Source organism: Xiphophorus couchianus, chromosome 2 (genome assembly GCF_001444195.1).
Source record: "Xiphophorus couchianus chromosome 2, X_couchianus-1.0, whole genome shotgun sequence".
NCBI lineage: Eukaryota > Metazoa > Chordata > Actinopteri > Cyprinodontiformes > Poeciliidae > Xiphophorus > Xiphophorus couchianus.
Genome location: NC_040229.1, coordinates 33,184,573 through 33,203,550, shown reverse-complemented (window position 1 = coordinate 33,203,550; position 18,978 = coordinate 33,184,573). Strand labels below are relative to the sequence as shown.

The 18,978-nt window shown below is 39.7% G+C and overlaps 1 protein-coding gene across 6 annotated transcripts in view; it reads right to left on the bottom strand.

Moving 5' to 3' along the window:
- Positions 1-4,396: 4,396 nt before the first annotated feature.
- The window catches only part of ripor1 (RHO family interacting cell polarization regulator 1), a 40,468-nt gene continuing 25,886 nt past the window's right edge, over positions 4,397-18,978 (bottom strand). For 5 of the 6 annotated variants that reach the window (XM_028040612.1, XM_028040622.1, XM_028040638.1 and 2 more), the window contains exons 10-24: positions 18,091-18,216; positions 17,822-17,970; positions 17,577-17,685; positions 16,316-16,438; positions 14,391-14,542; positions 13,620-14,259; positions 12,277-12,407; positions 9,994-10,111; positions 9,130-9,265; positions 8,432-8,581; positions 8,186-8,341; positions 7,553-7,749; positions 7,158-7,241; positions 5,466-5,556; positions 4,397-4,836 (exon numbers count right to left, since the gene is read on the bottom strand). In XM_028040612.1, the coding sequence (XP_027896413.1) occupies positions 4,739-4,836; positions 5,466-5,556; positions 7,158-7,241; positions 7,553-7,749; positions 8,186-8,341; positions 8,432-8,581; positions 9,130-9,265; positions 9,994-10,111; positions 12,277-12,407; positions 13,620-14,259; positions 14,391-14,542; positions 16,316-16,438; positions 17,577-17,685; positions 17,822-17,970; positions 18,091-18,216 (2,460 nt within the window). In that variant the 3' untranslated portion in view covers positions 4,397-4,738. The remainder of the gene's footprint in view (positions 4,837-5,465; positions 5,557-7,157; positions 7,242-7,552; positions 7,750-8,185; positions 8,342-8,431; positions 8,582-9,129; positions 9,266-9,993; positions 10,112-12,276; positions 12,408-13,619; positions 14,260-14,390; positions 14,543-16,315; positions 16,439-17,576; positions 17,686-17,821; positions 17,971-18,090; positions 18,217-18,978) is intronic. The other variant, XM_028040648.1, reaches the window with a different exon arrangement.

Sequence of the window (18,978 nt, the reverse complement as noted above, 5' to 3'; positions counted from 1 at the left end):
TCTGTTTTTGGAACTTAGGATCAAGAAATATACCTCAAATAGATTTATTCCTGACAGTGTGTTCAGATCATATTTCAGGTTATTTGGTTGATTCCAGGAGAAAAAAAAGACTTCCTCATCTCCAGTCCAAAAACATGACTGTTAGGTTAAGTGGTGCTCTCTCTAAATCATGGGATTTTAAACCCAGGCCTGCAGGGTTGGCCACTTTTAGACTTGTCCCTGGTTGAACATATTTGAATCAAATGGCTGAATTACTTCATGAGTATACAGGGAAGTTCTTCAAAGTCCTCTAATGACCTCATTATTTGACTGAGATGTGTTGAAGCAGAGACACATTTGACAGCTGCAGGACACCGGCCCTTGACGCCTGGAGCTGGTAGGAGTGTGTGTACATGATTTATGGACTGGCGACCTGTCCAGGTTGTATGCTGCTTCTACGTGGGGTTTTCATGGACTTTTTGTAAATGAAAACCCCAAAGTATCACATAAGAGCAATAGAAAATATTTCTATTATAGAAATGTGTCCCTACTAAAACATACAAACATGAGTACCAAGTATATGTACTTTCTTTTCTGAATTACAGCATCAATGCAGCATGGCATGGACAAAACCAGCCTGGGGTTCAGATGAAGAGTTCACAAAGCTGAAGTTATTTTAATAGTAGCCTTCAGGTCACTTGTATTGTTAGTACTTCTTCCTCTTGACAACAGTCCATGGTGTAGCCCAGGACACCTTGCTGATGTTGTCATGGTGATTAACATGATATTGGTACATTTGGAAGTGTGTGGGGGAGAGATTGGGGGAGGTAGAGTCCGGCAGGAAAATGAATCCATATCTTAAATTTGTCAGCAGAAAAAAAACATGAAGCGCTCACGTTTCAAGATGCAGGAGTACCTGACAAAACTCAGTGGTCCAGCTCCAGCAGATGACATGGCGCCACAAATGTAAGTTTGATTTCCAACAAGCCAGCCAGCCAGAGACACACAGGACAAACAGCCATCCATGAACACACCCTCACTCACCCCTGCATGCATGGACCAACACACTCATGCCTAAGGGCAAGCTACTGAAGCCATTTAACTTAGCAGTCATGTGGGAGGAAGCTGGAGTACCCAGGGAGACCCCTGTGGACAAGGAGAAAACACAAAGTCCAGAAAGACCCCAGGCCAGGATTTGAACCTACGACCTTGCTCCAAGACAACAATGCTACCTACTGCATCAGCCTGCAAACCCATGATTTTCTTTTCATATTTTAATTAGTAAAAGTATAAAATCACTATTAAAGAAAAATAGAGAATTGTCTAATATTTTGACACCTTCCACAATTCAGCATACACGAGCAAAGTAATTGTTTCATCCTGTGATGTTACTGCCCATAAATAGTAGAGGTGATTATTGACTTTAGTCAAAACATACAAAGGAATACGTAAAACTAGGTTTATTTTTTACTTTTAATCACACCAAATCTAATGTTCTCCTTGCAAATTTTTGACATAAAAAAGACATTTGACATTAAAAAAAGTCATTTCTCAATTTAACATTTTAAAACAAAAATCTGAATTTTTTTTACTACTTGTTGAGAGATTACTGGTTCTGATGAGAAACTCTAATTGCTAAAGCATGCATGAACCCATAGCCTAAACAGTGTCCAGTTGGGTCCTAGGGGGATTAGCTGGCTGTTGTGTTCAGTGACCCATGTATATTATAATGAATTTGATTTATTTTCTATGCATTTTATAAATCAAATGATCATAGGATGTGGAATTTATTGAAGTAAAAATCTCCAAGTGCAAATAAGCAAATTCTTTATTTCAGCCTTCATTGTTTTACAGTATGTGGGTGGCAGACATATTGGATTTTGAGATGTGTGAGCTTCAGCTTTACTGACCATAAGCTTGAGGATTAGATTTTTCCACTGAGAGACCCCGACTTTTAGGAAGACATGAAAGCAACATGAGGCACTGCACTCTTCTGATTCAGTTGTTAACAAAACTATGGTGGCAACAGTAATGAGCAATTTGCACTAACATTTTGGGAAACTGTTTCATGTTATTTATTACAGTAATGATAAAAAGGGGAAAAAAAGATTGAAAATAAATTGCAGCGTGTTTTGGCAACAGATTATAGGCTAGCATCAACACACCGATTACTTTAAGTAGCAAAACTAAACAGGTGAACAGTACACACAAACTGTATTTATCATGTTTTGAAATAATTTATTCATGGAATCAGTTTTACTGTGTGAATATATTCTGTTATGAACTTGATGAAAGTGCTCATAAAATGAGGGAGTTCCATAATCCATAAATGTTTTCACGTTATCAGAACCATTTCAGCAGAAACAAAACAGGCAAAGTGAGAACAGTCTTTTCTTATATAATTTATCAAAAATATTAACAATATACTTTACAGTGCAGTGATATTGCAGAGGAAAAGGCAGAGTAACACTACTATTAGATTAACAAAACAAATTGCACTTAGGATAAGCAACTGAGTTGACTGGTGCTCCACAGTTTGGCATTTTCAGTGAGTCTGTTGTTACAAAGTTCGTCAAGGTGCAATAATCTGTGTGGTCCAATCCTGTTCATATACAGCCAGTCTGACAGTGTGTGACAGATACAATATTCAGACTTAAAAGAAAACAATCATTACTCTGTAACTTATAGCAATTTGTCAACATTCAGAATGGAAAGAAATCCCAGTTTCCAAAATAAAAAGAAATAATTCCTTATCATTTAATGAAAATAAGAAAATATTTACAAATACTTAGATAAAAACACCTCACAGGAAAGAAGCACCCTTATATTTTTGCAGTTATTCTGATTAAATGTCATTACTCATGTAATGACTGACATGTCTTTTTTTATTTGCTTAATTTAATGAACCCACGTTAGAAAATGGCAGAATTTATAAATGCCAAATTGATATTGCAGAAGAAAATGATAAAAGCTAAATATATAATTTTCACACAAACCTTTAAAACTGGTTGTAAAACACTAGTGTGGACCAGTAATACAGTTTTGGTGTGTTTCGGTAGGCTCCTTCAAGGACAATTATTCCTATAACATTTAGCTAACAGGAAGCAACAAAGAAGCTTTTCTTTGCAGATGGCAGTAATCTGGGACAGTTAATATTCAGTAGACCATTTACAGGAAATTGGTCAAATAAAGCTCAACTCAAATCAAAAACATGTATTCACAGAACAATAAACTTCAATATAAACTTCTATTGTAGCTTCATTCAAATGTACAATTTAAAACTTTATGGCATCCTGCAACAGCAGAAACTACTGCACTCTCTCCTTCACTCTGTTTCAAATATAGCAACATTCAACATAAAGGCCTCCTTGGCAGGATGAGTTATTTGTATTACAATTCTGAAATGGAGGATAATTCACATCATTATAAGCCACACACCACATGTCTGGATGAAAACACATTATACATTCAGTTTATTTGCTGGGCAAACCTGCAGCTGGATGATGTTAACCAGTCAAATGAAAATGGGTCACAAATAGTGGCTGGGGGAGTCACGTAAAAAAAAATCTAGTCATAAGAGAGTTGAGGAATATGGATGTGAAGAAAGGCGTATAAAAAATGGTGATAAGAAGGAGTTGGATTAAAAGGGGTCATAATGACGACTACTGGTGATGTAACTTGGTTAACTCACCGGCTTCATTTTAAACATTCTGCCTTAGGCCACTACTGACCTGAATATTGGGAATATGTTATATGTGCAATAAAAAGCATAATTAAATTGTACTTATTTAATTATCTGCATCTTAAGAATCAAATAAATATATTTGATTCAACTACTGGTTCCCACAGTCCAGTTCTCAGTCCTGGCTCCTACTGAACAAGATATGACAAGTCTTGTGTTTTTGCACTAGTCTTCTTTATTCCTTACTGCCTGCTAGCTGACAGCTGTCAGTCAGATCTCAGACACTAACTGTGACTCAGACATTCTGATGTTGCACATGCCAGTTAGTATACCTTTGCTGCACTAAAGCTTTCTACCAGTATTAATCATCTTTTCCTGAGAGACATTATAGCAAAAATTAAGGCAACCCCACAAGAAACAGTATAAAAAGTATTTCTCAATAACTCTTTTAATACCCAGTGATTATTCTGTGTGTAATTTTCCTCAGAAATGCCTGTAGTTTGACTTTAGCACTAGAAGTGGAATGAAGACCTGCTGTTTTCTGCAGACTACAGAAGTTCTGTTTCAAATGTTCACTCCAGATAGCAGATGATGCAGGTTCCATGGAGAAGGCATAAGAGCAGAGTCAGTTCTCGTCATGGCTACGTTCTGTCTGTAGGCATCAGTCACTATGGCTACAGAAATCTGCAGCCTGCTGTGGCCACAACTGGTTTCCTACAGATGTGGATCGTTTGGTGACAAAAGGAGCAGCAACAGCTTACTGAATGGAGCCTTTACTGGACTCCATTTAGTTCCAGCGCTGGCTGATAAGCCAGCGCTGGAACTCTCTGTTTGGGTAACACTAAAAGTTCTTCATATTGTATAATAATGAAGGTTGAACTTCATTTCTTTGTTAATTTAGCTAATATTTCAGAAATGTGATCATTTGTGACAAATTTGTTTGAAGTACTCCTAACTATAAATGACTGCTTAATAAAGGTTTAAGTTATAGCTGGTTCTCCACATTAGCAGATGGACACAGTAGATACTGTGGTGCCATGTTGTTGATGTGCTGGGACTGCCAGAAGCTGGGTCCGGTCAGAAGGCTGTGCTGGCCATGCTTCCTGGAGCAAAGAGTCTCGGCAAGCTGTCCTGAGATATTTCCACGTGTCTGTAGGCCATCTTTCCTTCCTCACCTGTTTCACACAATAAATAACATACAACAATGAACAGCAAAGCAAAGAATTTGTGACGAAATTATTGTGTTATCCTTATGAGGATTTTCTGCTAAAGTTAAAAGACAACAAACAAGAGCTGTGCTGAAAGATGCAGACATGTAGGAACCCTGGCAAACTGGCAAATTCTTATGTAAAACTTTGACAAATACAAAGTTTTTTTATAAAGTTTTTTTCCACCTTAAATGTGACATACAACATACCATGTATGGTTCAAACAAAAAAAACTAAATGGGTAAACTACAGACATGAAAACTTTGTAGTTTGTAGAAACCTCTTTGCAGATTCTAAGACTTATTTGATTTGATCCAGTACTGAGATTCAGAAATCTTGAAACCTGTCATCCATTATAGAGAATCACTGTCATTTGATATCATGGAAGAGTGAAAACAGTTCTCAGAAAAGGGACATCATCTAATTTTTTACGTTAGCTACTCTTTCTTTATGATTGTACGTAACTCAAATCTTTCTTGTGCTCAGCAGCTCATCTTTTGTCTATAGAGTTGAAAAGCCTCTTGAGGCAATCATGTAGGAACATAATTAACAAAACAATTTTCTTCCACGGAATATACTGTAGTAGTTCAAATTACCCAGTGTCAGCAGTGCTTGTTTGGCAGCATCTCGGACATCTTCCTTGTCTGTCTGACAAATATACACCAGCTGCTCAATGCTTTCTTTGGCCTGGAGGGAAAAAGAGAGAGAAGGAAGACTGAAATGAAAAGCAGTGGTAATGGAGGATGAGTGGAATGAGTGGGGACAGTGAGGTTTAAAATTGAAGAGAAAGGCCTGTTTCACAAAATACTTCAAGCAGAACTTAGACACCTACTGGTTATCTTTGTGTCATTCTGAAAAGCAGGTTGAGGTCAACTTGCTGGTGCTGCTCATCTGAGTCACCCAGTGAGAGAGTGACAGCGCCACAACAATTGACTTATAGAGCAAGAAGCTGGCTTTGAGACTCCGACATGGGATGTAGTGATTAGAGCTGGTCTACAGTCTAAAAAGTATATGTGGGCTGTAGCTCATATTTTGGACTTATATACAGTACAGACCAAAAGTTTGGACACACCTTCTAATTCAATGGGTTTTCTTTATTTTCATGACTATTTATAAGGCAAGAAATCCCACTTATTAACCAGACAGGGCAGGTTGACCTATGAAGTGAAAACCATTTCAGGTGACGACCTCTTGAAGCTCATCAAGAAAATGCAGAGTGTGTGCAAAGCAGTAATCACAGCAAAAGGTTGCTACTTTGAAGAAACTAGAATATAAGGGGTATTTTCAGTTGTTTTACACTTTTTTGTTTAGTGCATATTTCCACATGTGTTATTCATAGTTTTGATGCCTTCAGTGTGAATCTACAATGTCAATAGTCATGAAAATAAAGGAAACTCATTGAATTAAAAGGTGTGTCGAAACCTTTGGTCTGTACTGTATATTAATCTCACTTAATTCTTTTGGTTTAGTGGTGACAACTTACTTTTTTGTGTTGAATTAACTTAGAAGCAACACATTTTTAACTTAAAGGAACTTTTTACTTTGACTTTACTTGAAACAATTAAGTTAAATGACGTGTTCGTCTGAAGTTATGACTCAAGCTTCACCAGGGACAGATCCTGTACTGATGATGATACTGTGGTTAAACACAAGTCACATTATTCCTCGACGTGTCCGTCGCAGGTTCAATTTCTGGCAGGATCCTTTGCAGGATGCCTTCCCCCTCTTTCATTATCCATTTTCCTGTCTAACTACTCTAAAAAAGGCCACCTAAGCCAAAAAAACCTTAAAATACCTTTTATTAGTTTACTTCTTTATTTGAAGTAAACTAAATGATATCAGTAAGACTGACTTAAATATGTCAAGTTAAACTAACTTAATAAATTAAGTTGAATTAACTTAATTTAAGTATTTGTTATCAATTGAAGTAATTAGTTCAGGGGTGTCATACTCCAGTCCTCAAGGGCCGGTGACCTGCAACTTTTAGATGTGCCTCTATTGTTGTGTCATTGGGAAAAATACTTTACCTGCTAGTGGGGGTCAAAGGGACCTGTGGAGCTGGTGCATGGCAGCCGCTCTATATAAGGTGCTATATGAGTACAAAGCCATTTACCATTCAACTTGATCAAAATTACTGAATTGTTAGTGATTTTCAGATTCTACAATATAAACAGAAATTTGTTTCCTTTATTTCGACTGCTGTTAGTCATTTGCGGAAGCAATGGGTGCAGTATAGCCTTTTGGTTAGAAACAAAGACTTCTGCATGACAGGGTCACTATGCTTGTACCTTGAGACATGCCAAAGCTTTGCATCCACACACTCTGGTGTCTATGTCTTCATCTTCCAGCAGCTCCAAGCAGTGCACCAAAGCCTGAGGACAGAAAGCACAAAAGTGAGAGTTCAGTTTGGGCAATGCTGTCTACAGTCTGTATTAATTTAGACCTTCGCCCATTAGAGTTTGTGGTATATTTCTGTCAAATTTTGACTTTCTCTTTAAGTTCTACACTAAAATACACTAAAATCTCCCACTTCAGAGTTACAGACCATCCATCCATCCATCCATCCATCCATCCATCCATCCATCCATCCATCCACCCATCCATCCATCCATCCATCCATCCATCCATCCATCCATCCATCCATCCATCCATCCATCCATCCATCCATCCATCCATCCATCACCTGTTCTCTCTGTGTGGGCTGAGCAGTCAGGCCTCTCAGTAAAGAGCTGGCAGATGTTGACACTTTGCCTCGTGGATCTTTCAATAACTTGGCAACAGCATGGAGCTCTCCTCTCCTCAGGTTGCGCTCAGGAGGCCGTCTCAAAGTATTTATAATTACATCCAGGTCAGTTGATCTGAGGCTCAGCACCAGGAACACTGTGGAAAGTGTTATACAATTTTACTGTGAAATTTTATTCTAATACAGAACATATAGTGTTTGACAAAGTTACTGGTTCCTCTCAGCTACACACAGAATGAACAAGATATCAGAAAATAGCAGGCAGATACTTTATTTTATGAGCTGTAGGTTATTCCCATAGCAATACTGAGGTAAGTAGGTGTTATCTCAGTTTACTGTGGCAAGAATTAACTTGCCTCAGCCCAAGACAAATGTCGTCTTACCACACGTCTAGAGAGGAACAATAGCATAAAATAAACACTTTTTTCAGAAACTAGTTTCTCTTTCTGATTCACAGTACTTTCACATAGCATCACTATATTTTCAATGAAGCTCCTCTTACTAGCTTCTCGTCTGTTTGTCAGTAAGCATGCATGTGGGTGTGCGCGGGCGTGTGTAGGTGTGTGCCCATACCCTCTTCTGCTAGCTCAGCGATGTGCATCTCAATGTCACTGATCCCGTTAGACTCCAAGTAACTCCACAGCTGAAACACTGTGATAATTCCTTTGCCTGTGTTGCCTCGTCGTGGTAACCTCTGATCCAAAATTTGCTCAACCAGGCATAAGAACACTGAACCCCCCCCCCAAAAACAGCTTTTAGCACATTAACAACATGCACAGAGACACTGAAATAGACTTTTCTGCATGCATTCTGTTGTACCTGCATCAGCCCCTCCATGAGCCATGCTGGAGTATGATGTAGACAAAGTGGAGAGAAAGTTCTCAACAGAGACACAGTACACAGTGCCGCACTCTGTACTCTGCTCCCAGAGGGACAGGGCACCGAAGCAGTGGCCCAGCTCTGGTATCACTGGAACAGAGGAAGCAGGACAGCAGCAGGGCAGTTGGCCAGTTTGATACAATAAGAAACCATTAGGAACTCAGGCTCCTCTGGAAGATCTGGCTAGATGTTATATGTAATCAGATGCTCCTTCTTGTAGAGAGCATGCACTCACTGAAAAAAGAAAGTACACCCTCTTTCTCACTCAATCAATTTTTCCCACTTGTCTGAGATGTTCTAGCCATTCTAGCAATGGTTCTCTTTGGGGATAGAGGTCTTGGAGCCATTGCAGGATCAGGAAATAAGCATATAAACTGTCCATCAATGAACAATTTTAATCTTTAAATGTTTAAACAAACAAAAATAAATTCATTGTTAAAAATGTCTCTGTGTTACTGTTTTTCAGATCTGGATTCATCAGTTAGCCCATTAGCAGCTGAAAAAATTGACTCAACTCAGATATCAGCACAGTTTGCCTCGAGTTTGAGGTAGATCACGTGGCATGAAGTTGCTGTGCGGAATTTTAAAATTAATCCTGGTTTAGACGCTATAACCCATCAGGTCGCACCATAACTTACCTTCAGCAGGCTGCCTGGGCTGGTTGGGGTTGTCCCTAACGATTCGAAGGATGATTTCAAAGACACGTGTCTCTCTCAGCAGTTTGTCTAAGGCGTACATCTCTCCACAGCACAGGGGACCAAACGTGCCAAGACGCTAAATACACAGCCCACCAAGACACCAACCAGGAACAAAACAAGTATTATATTAACTTTGAAGCAAAACCCTCTGGGGTGTTTGAACTGAATCTATTTTTACTAACACAGTGACTTTTAAGCTTGCTTGATCACAAATCCATTCAGAGACATAAACAGTTCAGCCCCAGAAGGAATGATCTGATCTGACCAGCATGGCATGGCCTCAAGTTAAGGACACACCAGTGGGTATAGAGGTTGATAGTGGTCCCATTATCTGATAGCATGAAGCAGGGTGACACTCTACAGTACCTGGCCACATGCAAACCCATAAGAAGACTCATATCAAACTGCTGTTTTAGCATCTATAAGTTTTATTCACCATTTTGACTGACAGTCCAACACTAGAGCACAAGGGCTGAAACATCATTGCTGCACTCATGGAGCCACCACTTGAACCCTTAAGGACCTGTTCTACAATTAGCAGTTCCTTGCAGATCCTTATATACATCTGAGGTATGAATTCCATCCACATTTTGTCCAATAAAAGCCATGTCTTTTGACTGCTTTACTTGATTTAGTAATGGTCTATAAACAAAGCATTGTGTCTTACTCTCCATGATGTAATGACAAGAGTATCTTTGATGGTTAACAATACTCTAGTGTCTCTGCAGGAATACTGTTTCTAAAGCGTAGCCCTGAACATCTAAATGCAGTAAAAACAGAATGTGAAAGGTTCAGAACACATACCAAAAGCTGTGTAGTGCAGTTCTTCAGATGGACCACCAGGGAGGAGTCCAGAGTGGCACAGCTGGTGGTGAGAGGTGAATGGAGGAGGGGAGGACTGTCCCAGTCCCCATGCTCTTGTCTATATGAACAGAAAACACAGAACATTCTAAGAGACATGGTTTTGATAGTACTAAAGAGATATAGTTTACTATAGGTCCAATCTCATATGTTGAGTATTTTTGTGCTTCTTTTTTAAGCTCAATGGTACAGTAAAGATAAGAAACCCTAACAAGACAAAGTAATCGACACATGAATACGTTAGTTTTCAACCAATGTTCCAGAGAGCTTTTAAAGCTGGAGTAGGTCCCACATGTCCTGATATAAATTGACAAACCACTGTTCTGGTTTGTCATTAGAGAAGGACTGGAGTCAAAAAGGTAAGAGCTCTCAATGCACCAGAACATCTACTTTCTGGCTCTCAGCTATGGTCAGTATTTATGGATTCTGATCCAAAGAAGAGATCCTGGATACAAGGGGCTGAAACAGTCCTTATGAAGGGGTCTAGAGTCGAGCTGTTGATCCGCCTCACTGAAACGAGTCAGTTGAGGTGTTTTGGAAATCTGATCAGGATGACTCCTTTAGAGGATTTCCTGAGACTTCCTACTGAAAGGAGACCCCTGGCAGACCCAGAAACCACTGCAGTGAATGTTTATCCCTTGGAGCCTGTAAACGTATAGAATCTTTCTGAATGAGTGGTGCAGGTAAGAGGGATATCTGGATTTCACAGCTATACCTGTTACTCTCACCATCCAATGTATAGATGGATGGAGGTCAAAAATATTGGTAATCTAATATTTCAGCCACATCTACATTGTGACTAATGCTACCATGCTGGTAAATAGAAAAGGACCAAATGGTGCCTGAACAGGAAGTGCCCTTGGAGGAAGTTTTTATATTGCCTTAGTCACTGCACTGTTCTGGGACAGAGTAGTAGGCTCCATTTATAACTCTGACATTATTTTTTCCAGACGATTTTGGAGATATCCCAAACAACAGGAAAACTGTAAACCCTATAACAAATAGTTTGCAACAGCTTCTGCTGCCCATGCATGTTTGTCTTGGACAGAAGGCCCTTGTTTTAAGAGGGCAGTTGTCCAAATGCATTTACCTCACATTGCATCCAGAACAATTCATACCCACATGCATTTGTACTCTTTGCAAATAAGTTCTGATATCAACATATTGCCTTTTATTGTGTCACTTCAGACACACTATCTCTTGTAGTTCTATTTTTAAACACTAGGTGGAGCTACAAAGAGTTAAATGCAACTCTTTGGTATTATAAGCAATAGCTTAAGGAGATTTTTTTCAACTTTATATTTTGCACAAAATAATCCTGCTATGGTTATTTTCAGCTGTGCATGTGGTTGCAAAATGATCACGGTTTCATTTAATCATTCTTGTCCAAGACTTCATCTGCCAGGATAGGAAAGGTGACCTCAAACTGAACATCAGGAAACTCTGTAGAAACAACACAAATCCTGAAGCTTTTATTGAAGTCTGAAGTCTCATTCTGAAGTTCTCTAGATCACATGTGTCAAACTCAGGGCCTGGGGCACAAAAGTGACCTGCCATGACTTATGTGAAAAGATGCTCAAGATTTATTTTTAAGAAGTACTCATCGAATGCAGAGACAGATATTTAATAACGTTTTAATGGGTAGTTTTATTTCTACATTCTCCCACAACCAGCTGCTTTAGAACACTCGTGATCTTGATGTGGCCCGAAATGAAAGTGAATTTATCACTCATGTTCAGATGATCCAAAACAATGTTCTTCCCCTGCAACATTCTTAGCAGCGATTTCCTTGCAACTGGGGCAATTTTAATGTGAAGGGATCATGGCTGAACTCTTGTCTTCTTGGACCATTATTAACACAAAAAGACTGAATATTCATCTACGTAACTGCATCTTTTATAGCAATCTGCTACAAAGATTTGGCACTGAAATGTTTTTCTTTAGGAAGGAGTCAGTAGTATGGAACTGATGATAAGGACGCCATGAGCTCAGTCCAGTACCAGGAACTGAACAGAGCACAATAATGTAACTAACATGAAGAGTCTGCAAACTGAAGACAGAATTTGCTAAACATTTCCAAAGTACTTCTAAACTAAACTGCTTTCATACCACACCTGCTTCAGTTATAATATACCTGAGATCCACTAGGTGGCAGACTAATTCTGCCATAACATTATGTATCAGCCAGCGTAATCAGATTTGTCACATTGTGATGTGTTTACTGACCTGCCATTCCTCATCTTCCTGTTACTCATCTTCTCCTCCTCTTCCTCACAGTCAGATAGAAAGTCAAAGCTGCCCAAAGCTGATTCCACTGAGAGGCTGGCCAAGCTGGCTGAACGGCTGTGACTGGTCCCCTACACACACACACACCCACACACCCACACCCACAAGCATGCACACGCGCACACACGCATGCACACAGAGAGAGTCAGAATCATGACATAAGCTTCCATGTTTCAGTTAGTTTATCAACAAAGCAGGTTCTGATTTTAATCTAACAGTCAGTTCAGCAATAATCAACAACACAGAAATCTTAGACAAAATGTGTGACAGCATTGACAAATGCTAATTTATTTTAAAAGATGACGTAAGCCAAAAGGAAAATGTATGGCTTCTGAAAGCCTCTTTAGTTCTCTTTAGATTGTGCTGTGTTTATAAGAAAAATGCATTAGTGGATTGATCCACGGTGCTGGTCCTGTTGGACCTCAGCGGAGCCTTTGACACTATTGATCAGGATATGTTATTGAAGCGATTGGAGAGTTTGGTAGGACTCTATGGTCCAGGACTTAACTGATTCTAATCTTACCAAAAGGACAGAGATTTCTTTGTGTCAACAGGTAACTTCTCATCGATGCTGAGAGAAGCCACATGAAAGGTATCTGAAGGTTCAGTCCTGGGATCCCTCTTATTTAACATCCATATGCTGCCCCAAGCTCAGGTTATAACAAGTAATAAGATTAGTTACCATGACTACATAGATGGTACACAGCTCTACATTATGATGCTGCTTTAAATATTTAAATATAAAAGTACAGCATAGTAAAAATACACCTAAAAGTAAATTTTGTCAAAAAAGTTATTCAAGTAAATATAACTGAGTAAATGTAGTTAGTTACTACACAACTATGCTTCTTTTATACTGAAGGAATTTGAAAGCATAGCCATGTTTTTGCTACAATCTCACAAAGTGCAGGTGCTCTCATGATGCTTCAGGTGTGGTGATGTCTCCTACAGGAGCTTTCTGCTTTCAGTAAAAAGGTCCCAGTGAAAAAAGAAATGATCTAAGGAACACCATGAATAAAATAAAAACAGATTTTAAATTGTAATTTAGTGTGTTATGACTAAGCCTGCTCGTCATCAGTGACTCTGGTTTATTTCTTTATTCATGTTTCCCTTTTTGACCGTTTTACAAGAAACCAAGACTTGAGAAGTAAAAGTCATGTATAGATTTTTAAATAAAGGGAAGTGCAATTTGATGAAAAAACCCAGAACTTTTTGCTGCATACAGTTCTGAGCTACAGTATCCTATTCGTCTCTACAGACATGTTCAAGTTTTCCATGCTTACCTTCAGAGTTACCTGCAGGAGCCTTAGGTTTTGTTCAAGTGTTTGCAACTCAGGAAACTGTCCTCTATAATCATCCAGAGAGGAAAGAAGAATTTCCAGGGCATCCTCCAGCTCACTGTCCACCACACTGTCACTCCCTCCAGGTAACCAACTTGCTCCCACACATGGCCTGTCCTCTGTCACCAGCACTTTTTGAGCTCTGTAGGTCCCATTTCTGCTGGTTGTGGATGGGTTTGTGTACTCTAAGTCAGGATAAAATCTGTTTGGCTCATCCCTCTCAACCTGGGGAAAAAAGGATTCTTCATGTGGATGAATGAGTGGGTCAGGAATGGGACTGGCATTTGGGATTTCCTCCACAACACAGAGGCTTGGTGGAATGTCAGTGTGCATGAGGGAGGAGCTTGCTGGTTCAGATGTTCTACGGGGGATCTCTATGTCATTTATAGAGATCCCAGACATCAGAGAGGTTACATCTCCTGAATCACCAACTGATGAATCCACAAACCCATCGGTGCTACTCTCACTGATGTGACTCAGAGAGCGAGCGTAAGACTGCCCGTGTACTGGGCTGGGGCTGATGGTTCCCACCAAATCCAGCTCCTCAAGAAGGCCATTTGTTACTGGTTCCTCTTCCATCATCCTGCAAAGTAGTTACTATGTTAGTTTATACTATTATTCAAAGATCACATCGCATCACCCAAATGACTGGTTTATGTAAGGTCAAGTAATAAACATATGAACAACAACAATAACAAAAAACATCAAACATACCTGGGGATGTCGCCTACATATGCAAATTGGATGTTGGAAGCCTTTAAAGTGGAACTCCCATTGGGAATCTCAGTAGGAGGAGGAGAATAGTGAACCTCGGGCTGATGAGAAGAAAATGATGCAGGTTCAGTTCCTGAGGTCCTTAACCCACCCTGGAGCAACAAACAGACATGTGGTTACCAGTCAAAAGACAATACCAGTTATTCATAGAAATGGGCTGTTGGCCGGAATTGTCCTGCAGGTTACCAGCCAGTCGGAAACGTAAAAATCCTATCTTTTTCTGGTCAGTGAACACATAACTAAATGGCAGCACTAAACGATAATTCTCCACAGTACATACACCATAGCTAAGTTAGCAATTTTCACTATTAGAGAGCTGTTTAAATAATTCAGAGGAATCACAGAGATGTAAGAAGCTATTCTAAAAGAACCAGTAGGTTATTATCTGATATTGTCTGCTGTCTATTTAGATGGGAAGAGAGTAAGAGAGAGCAAGACCTCCAGCAGCTAGCAGGAAGGCTAAATAGATTACTGTAAAGTAGTTCCGAGTTAGTGGCAATCTATTGGGAATCGTAGAATGCAGAAGCTGAACTCTGAGAGTTTCCTTCTTCATGCAATACACATCAAGACAGATGTTGTTCAATAAGCAACAGATAACAGTGCTTATCACTAATGTAAGATGCTAAATACAATTTCATAGTCTAACTCAATAGTTATTTTTTTTATTAGGATCTTGAGTTGCTTTGAGGTTTGATTATTCTGTGTTCCTTACTCTCTTTCTTTGATTAGATGAGTCTTGTTTCTGTTTTACTTTAGTTCAGGACTTGCTTAGTGATTCTAGTTTATTATGTTTAGTTATTCGTTGTAACTCTAGTTTAATTGGTTTCCTTATGTCTACTCATGCTTCAGTACTAAATTTATTTCCTTGTTCCCTGTGTACTCTCCCTCACCCAATGTACAAGGAAGAGTACACAGCCCTCACACCTGCAGTCAGTCTATCAGCCCGGGTCCATTGTTGTGCATTCACTCTCCCAGTACTTAAACACTTCTGCTGATTGTTCCCGTTATCCCCCGTTAGATCCTGTTTCCCCGTCATGCTCCTTGTGCTTTTGTTTGTTCTTGTTGTTTGTTGTTCTCCTCCGGCTTTTTGTGCTCCCCTGGCTTTTTGTAAGTCTTTGTTTATGCTTTTTCATAAAATTTTCATAATTTCCTCAATTCCTCAGCCACATGGCATTTGAGTCCTCTATAATTAACAATCATGACAATTTTTCCCTTTGTTATTAAGTAAGATTGAAACATCTCTACTTCTAATAGAAATAAGCAATAACTTCTTAGGCAGGAAGGTTAGGAAAAAATAAGCTGTACTTCTGTATTCCATTTTTTTCCTCCCCTGCAGGGGGTCTTTTTATGGGCTCTAGTGTCCCTTATATAAAAGTAGGCTGACAGGAAAGGGGGAAGGAGAGGGGAGAAGACATGCGGCAAATGTTGCCGGGTCCAGGAATCGAACCCGCAAAGGCCACGTCGAGGACTCAAGGCATCCAAATGTGGGTCGCACTATCCTCTACGCCACCACAGCACGCCCCTGTATTCTTAAAAGATGCCAAATTCAGCTAAAACCACCATCAACAGGTAAAAGCTCCAGATCAACCAGATATTAGCAATCTGCATGCCTTAAATCTGATTGGTTCTTCAGTATTTCTTCCTGCTTTTCTTTGTTACAGTTAGTTTCGTCATAGAAAACATAATTAAAAGTAGTGCAGTACATTTCACTTTGTAACAAAGTAACTTTTAAATCAATCAGAACTAAATCAATTAATGATAATAATGAATTCTTTAATAAAAGAAATGTTAAAACCCTAACACTGCTGTGAAAGCTAACCACAAGCATGACCTGGAAAACTTCAATAAAATCTTCTCTGTGTTACCATGAGAAGTGGAGAGCTGGGTTCCACCGGCACAGACGACTGACGGCCGGCGGAGTCATCAGATGAGTCTGAGATTGACCAGGGCGGCTCTTTTACTTCCCCATCTGGACTGTCGTCAGGAATCTGAAAGAGAAGAGCAGAGTTAGAAAGCTGGTCTGATGTGTGCAGCTTCATCTGTATAGCTGAACTGAGTAGTTCTGCAGTGATGGAGCACATGTCTTCCATCCTGACCTTTATCAACCAGCTCCTGCTAGGTTTATATTTCTGTTTAAATTCTTCTTGTCACCTATAATTCTCTCAATGTTCAAGCACATTAAAACATGTGCTTGAACATGTTTTAACAAGAGGTTTTTGTTCTCTAAAAATCTCTTCATTCACTGGAGGAGACCATTTTTAATCTTAGTTTTTGTTCACTCAGTGTTATATGTAACAAGCAGCCCTCTTGAGCTGGATGTCCTATCCATTTGTCATCTCTCTGTAAAGTGCTGAGCAATCATAACTACAGTTACTGGCAGCATCAGTCTGTACTACAAGGCTACTAGTGTCTGCTCTGAGGGTGGGCTTTCTAAGGACTTACTGCACTGAGTGTTTCTGGTGAATTGTCCCGACAGGGGCAGCTCTGGGTAAGTGTTCCCCTGAAGATGTCCATGAGAGGCCAGTGCTGCTGCCTTGGTGGACACCGTGGCAGAGACTGCACATCCAAGAGGCAGCAGGTGGAGCAAAGAGTGTTGGAACAGTTAGGAGCCAGCTGGTGCTTACTCACAGCAACTTCTGTCTGAACCATGGGATCTTACTTCTGCTGGTGAAGATGATTTAACTAAGAATCATGCTGGTGCTTCTTTAACCTATTTAAAGGGGCCGTATTACGTATTTTCCAGCCACATAGCAACCTTTTTCATATCCAAATCAAGTAACTATGTTACCTTCTAGTTATTATAAAAATGTTGAATAAATCAAATGTATTCAGCATTTTTGTCTAATTAAACATCTTGTAATTAAATATATTGAAATTGGGCCTCTGTCTCTTTAAGAAACTCCTCCTTTTTCTGAAACTCCACCTTCAGGAAGTCATCACAAAATTGCTCCGCTGCCAATCCTTTAGCAAGTTTGTCTAGATGAAATGAGGACCAGAACCAAACCAAATAGAAATTTAAGCCCCAGGATGTTGTTAAAATGTTTTCATTATGACACTTCATTTTCTATAAACTGTTCCAGACAATATTTTGAGACTAACGATTTTTAAAAAAAGGGAAAAACCTACAGGGAAGGGTTGACTGCGTACGGGTGGTGTCCCTGGTTGTCTGAGGATGTTTGATGAAACTGTTGGTGTTTTGTTGACAAGACCAGCCTGGTCATCTTTATCAAATGGACTGAGGAGAACATCATAAGAATTAGAGAGCCAAACAAAACACATAAAAACAAGAAGACGACCTTGTTAAAGAGATTAATAACTGAATCAAATGAATTACCAAATACATCAGTAGTTTTTTTCACTTTTCAACTTACTTCCAGGTAACTTCAAGGCTAAGTTTAAGAGTGCCAAGATCATTTATATCCACAGCAACCACCTGGGTGAGTGGAGCAAACAGGTCTTTCATTTCACAGGAAACATTCCCTACGACCACGTGATTGGCTAAGCTCTTCAGTTCTGTCACCTAGGAAACAAAAGAGATGACTCAGGATTGATCATTCAGGTCTAGATGTATATACTGTAAGAGTAGAGCAGCTAACACCACTGCTACCCAGAGTTGCAACATTAATCTCCAGTCACCAACCTTCACAGAGAGGAACTCATTAATGAGAGGGAGAAACACCGTCTCTTCACTGTCCCACACCTGCTTGCCGTTGATTTCTATCCTTCCCCGCAGTTTCCATCGCTGTCGGCCATACTTCATAAAGATCTAAATGCACACACAGAAAAACATTCCATATGTCACATAAAAGCAGACTTTATTTTAGCCAGACATCTTGTCTACTTTTAAGACTTGGCTTACAAGCCTTCATTTTTGATGAAGTTTATAATTAAACTGGCTTAAATTATCCTGAGCTCTCTTTGTAGTTATGCTATTATGGGCTTATGTTTATTTCCAGCTCTTTCTACCATTAACTTTGAGCTATCATAGAAAGTTCTCCTGACCCTTGAGATGTTTTTTACTCCTTGTCTCCCTTTAGTGGAACAAGGCAGGTAGCTGGTTATCCTGAGCCTGGTTCTGGCGCAGGTTCCTTGGAGTTTTTTCTCCCCACTGTTGCTCCAGGCTTGCTCTAATTTTATAGCAAACTTAACTCTTTTTACTGACTGGCTTTTGATGAAAGATGCAGGTCAACATGATGCAGGTGGTCCAAAGGTCCATATGCTGGCTGTGGTTGTGCTTTTTCTTTTTAACATACTGTTCCAAGGCGCTGTTTCAGGTGTGGTTAGACACACTGATGCAGGAAGTGACATCACACTGTGTCATCAGGATTCCCTCAGCCACTCCCAGAGGCTAACACCTCCTCCCACAGTGCTGCCAGGAGCAGCTCTGATGTTTAGCCAGTGATGCTGCCATACAACAGTCAGCCATGATGCAGCACAAATGAGATTCACTGCTGAATTTGAGGTGAAGCTATTTGTTGTCAGCCACTATGAAGATTTTTACAAGCACACATAGTCTCCATGTGATGTC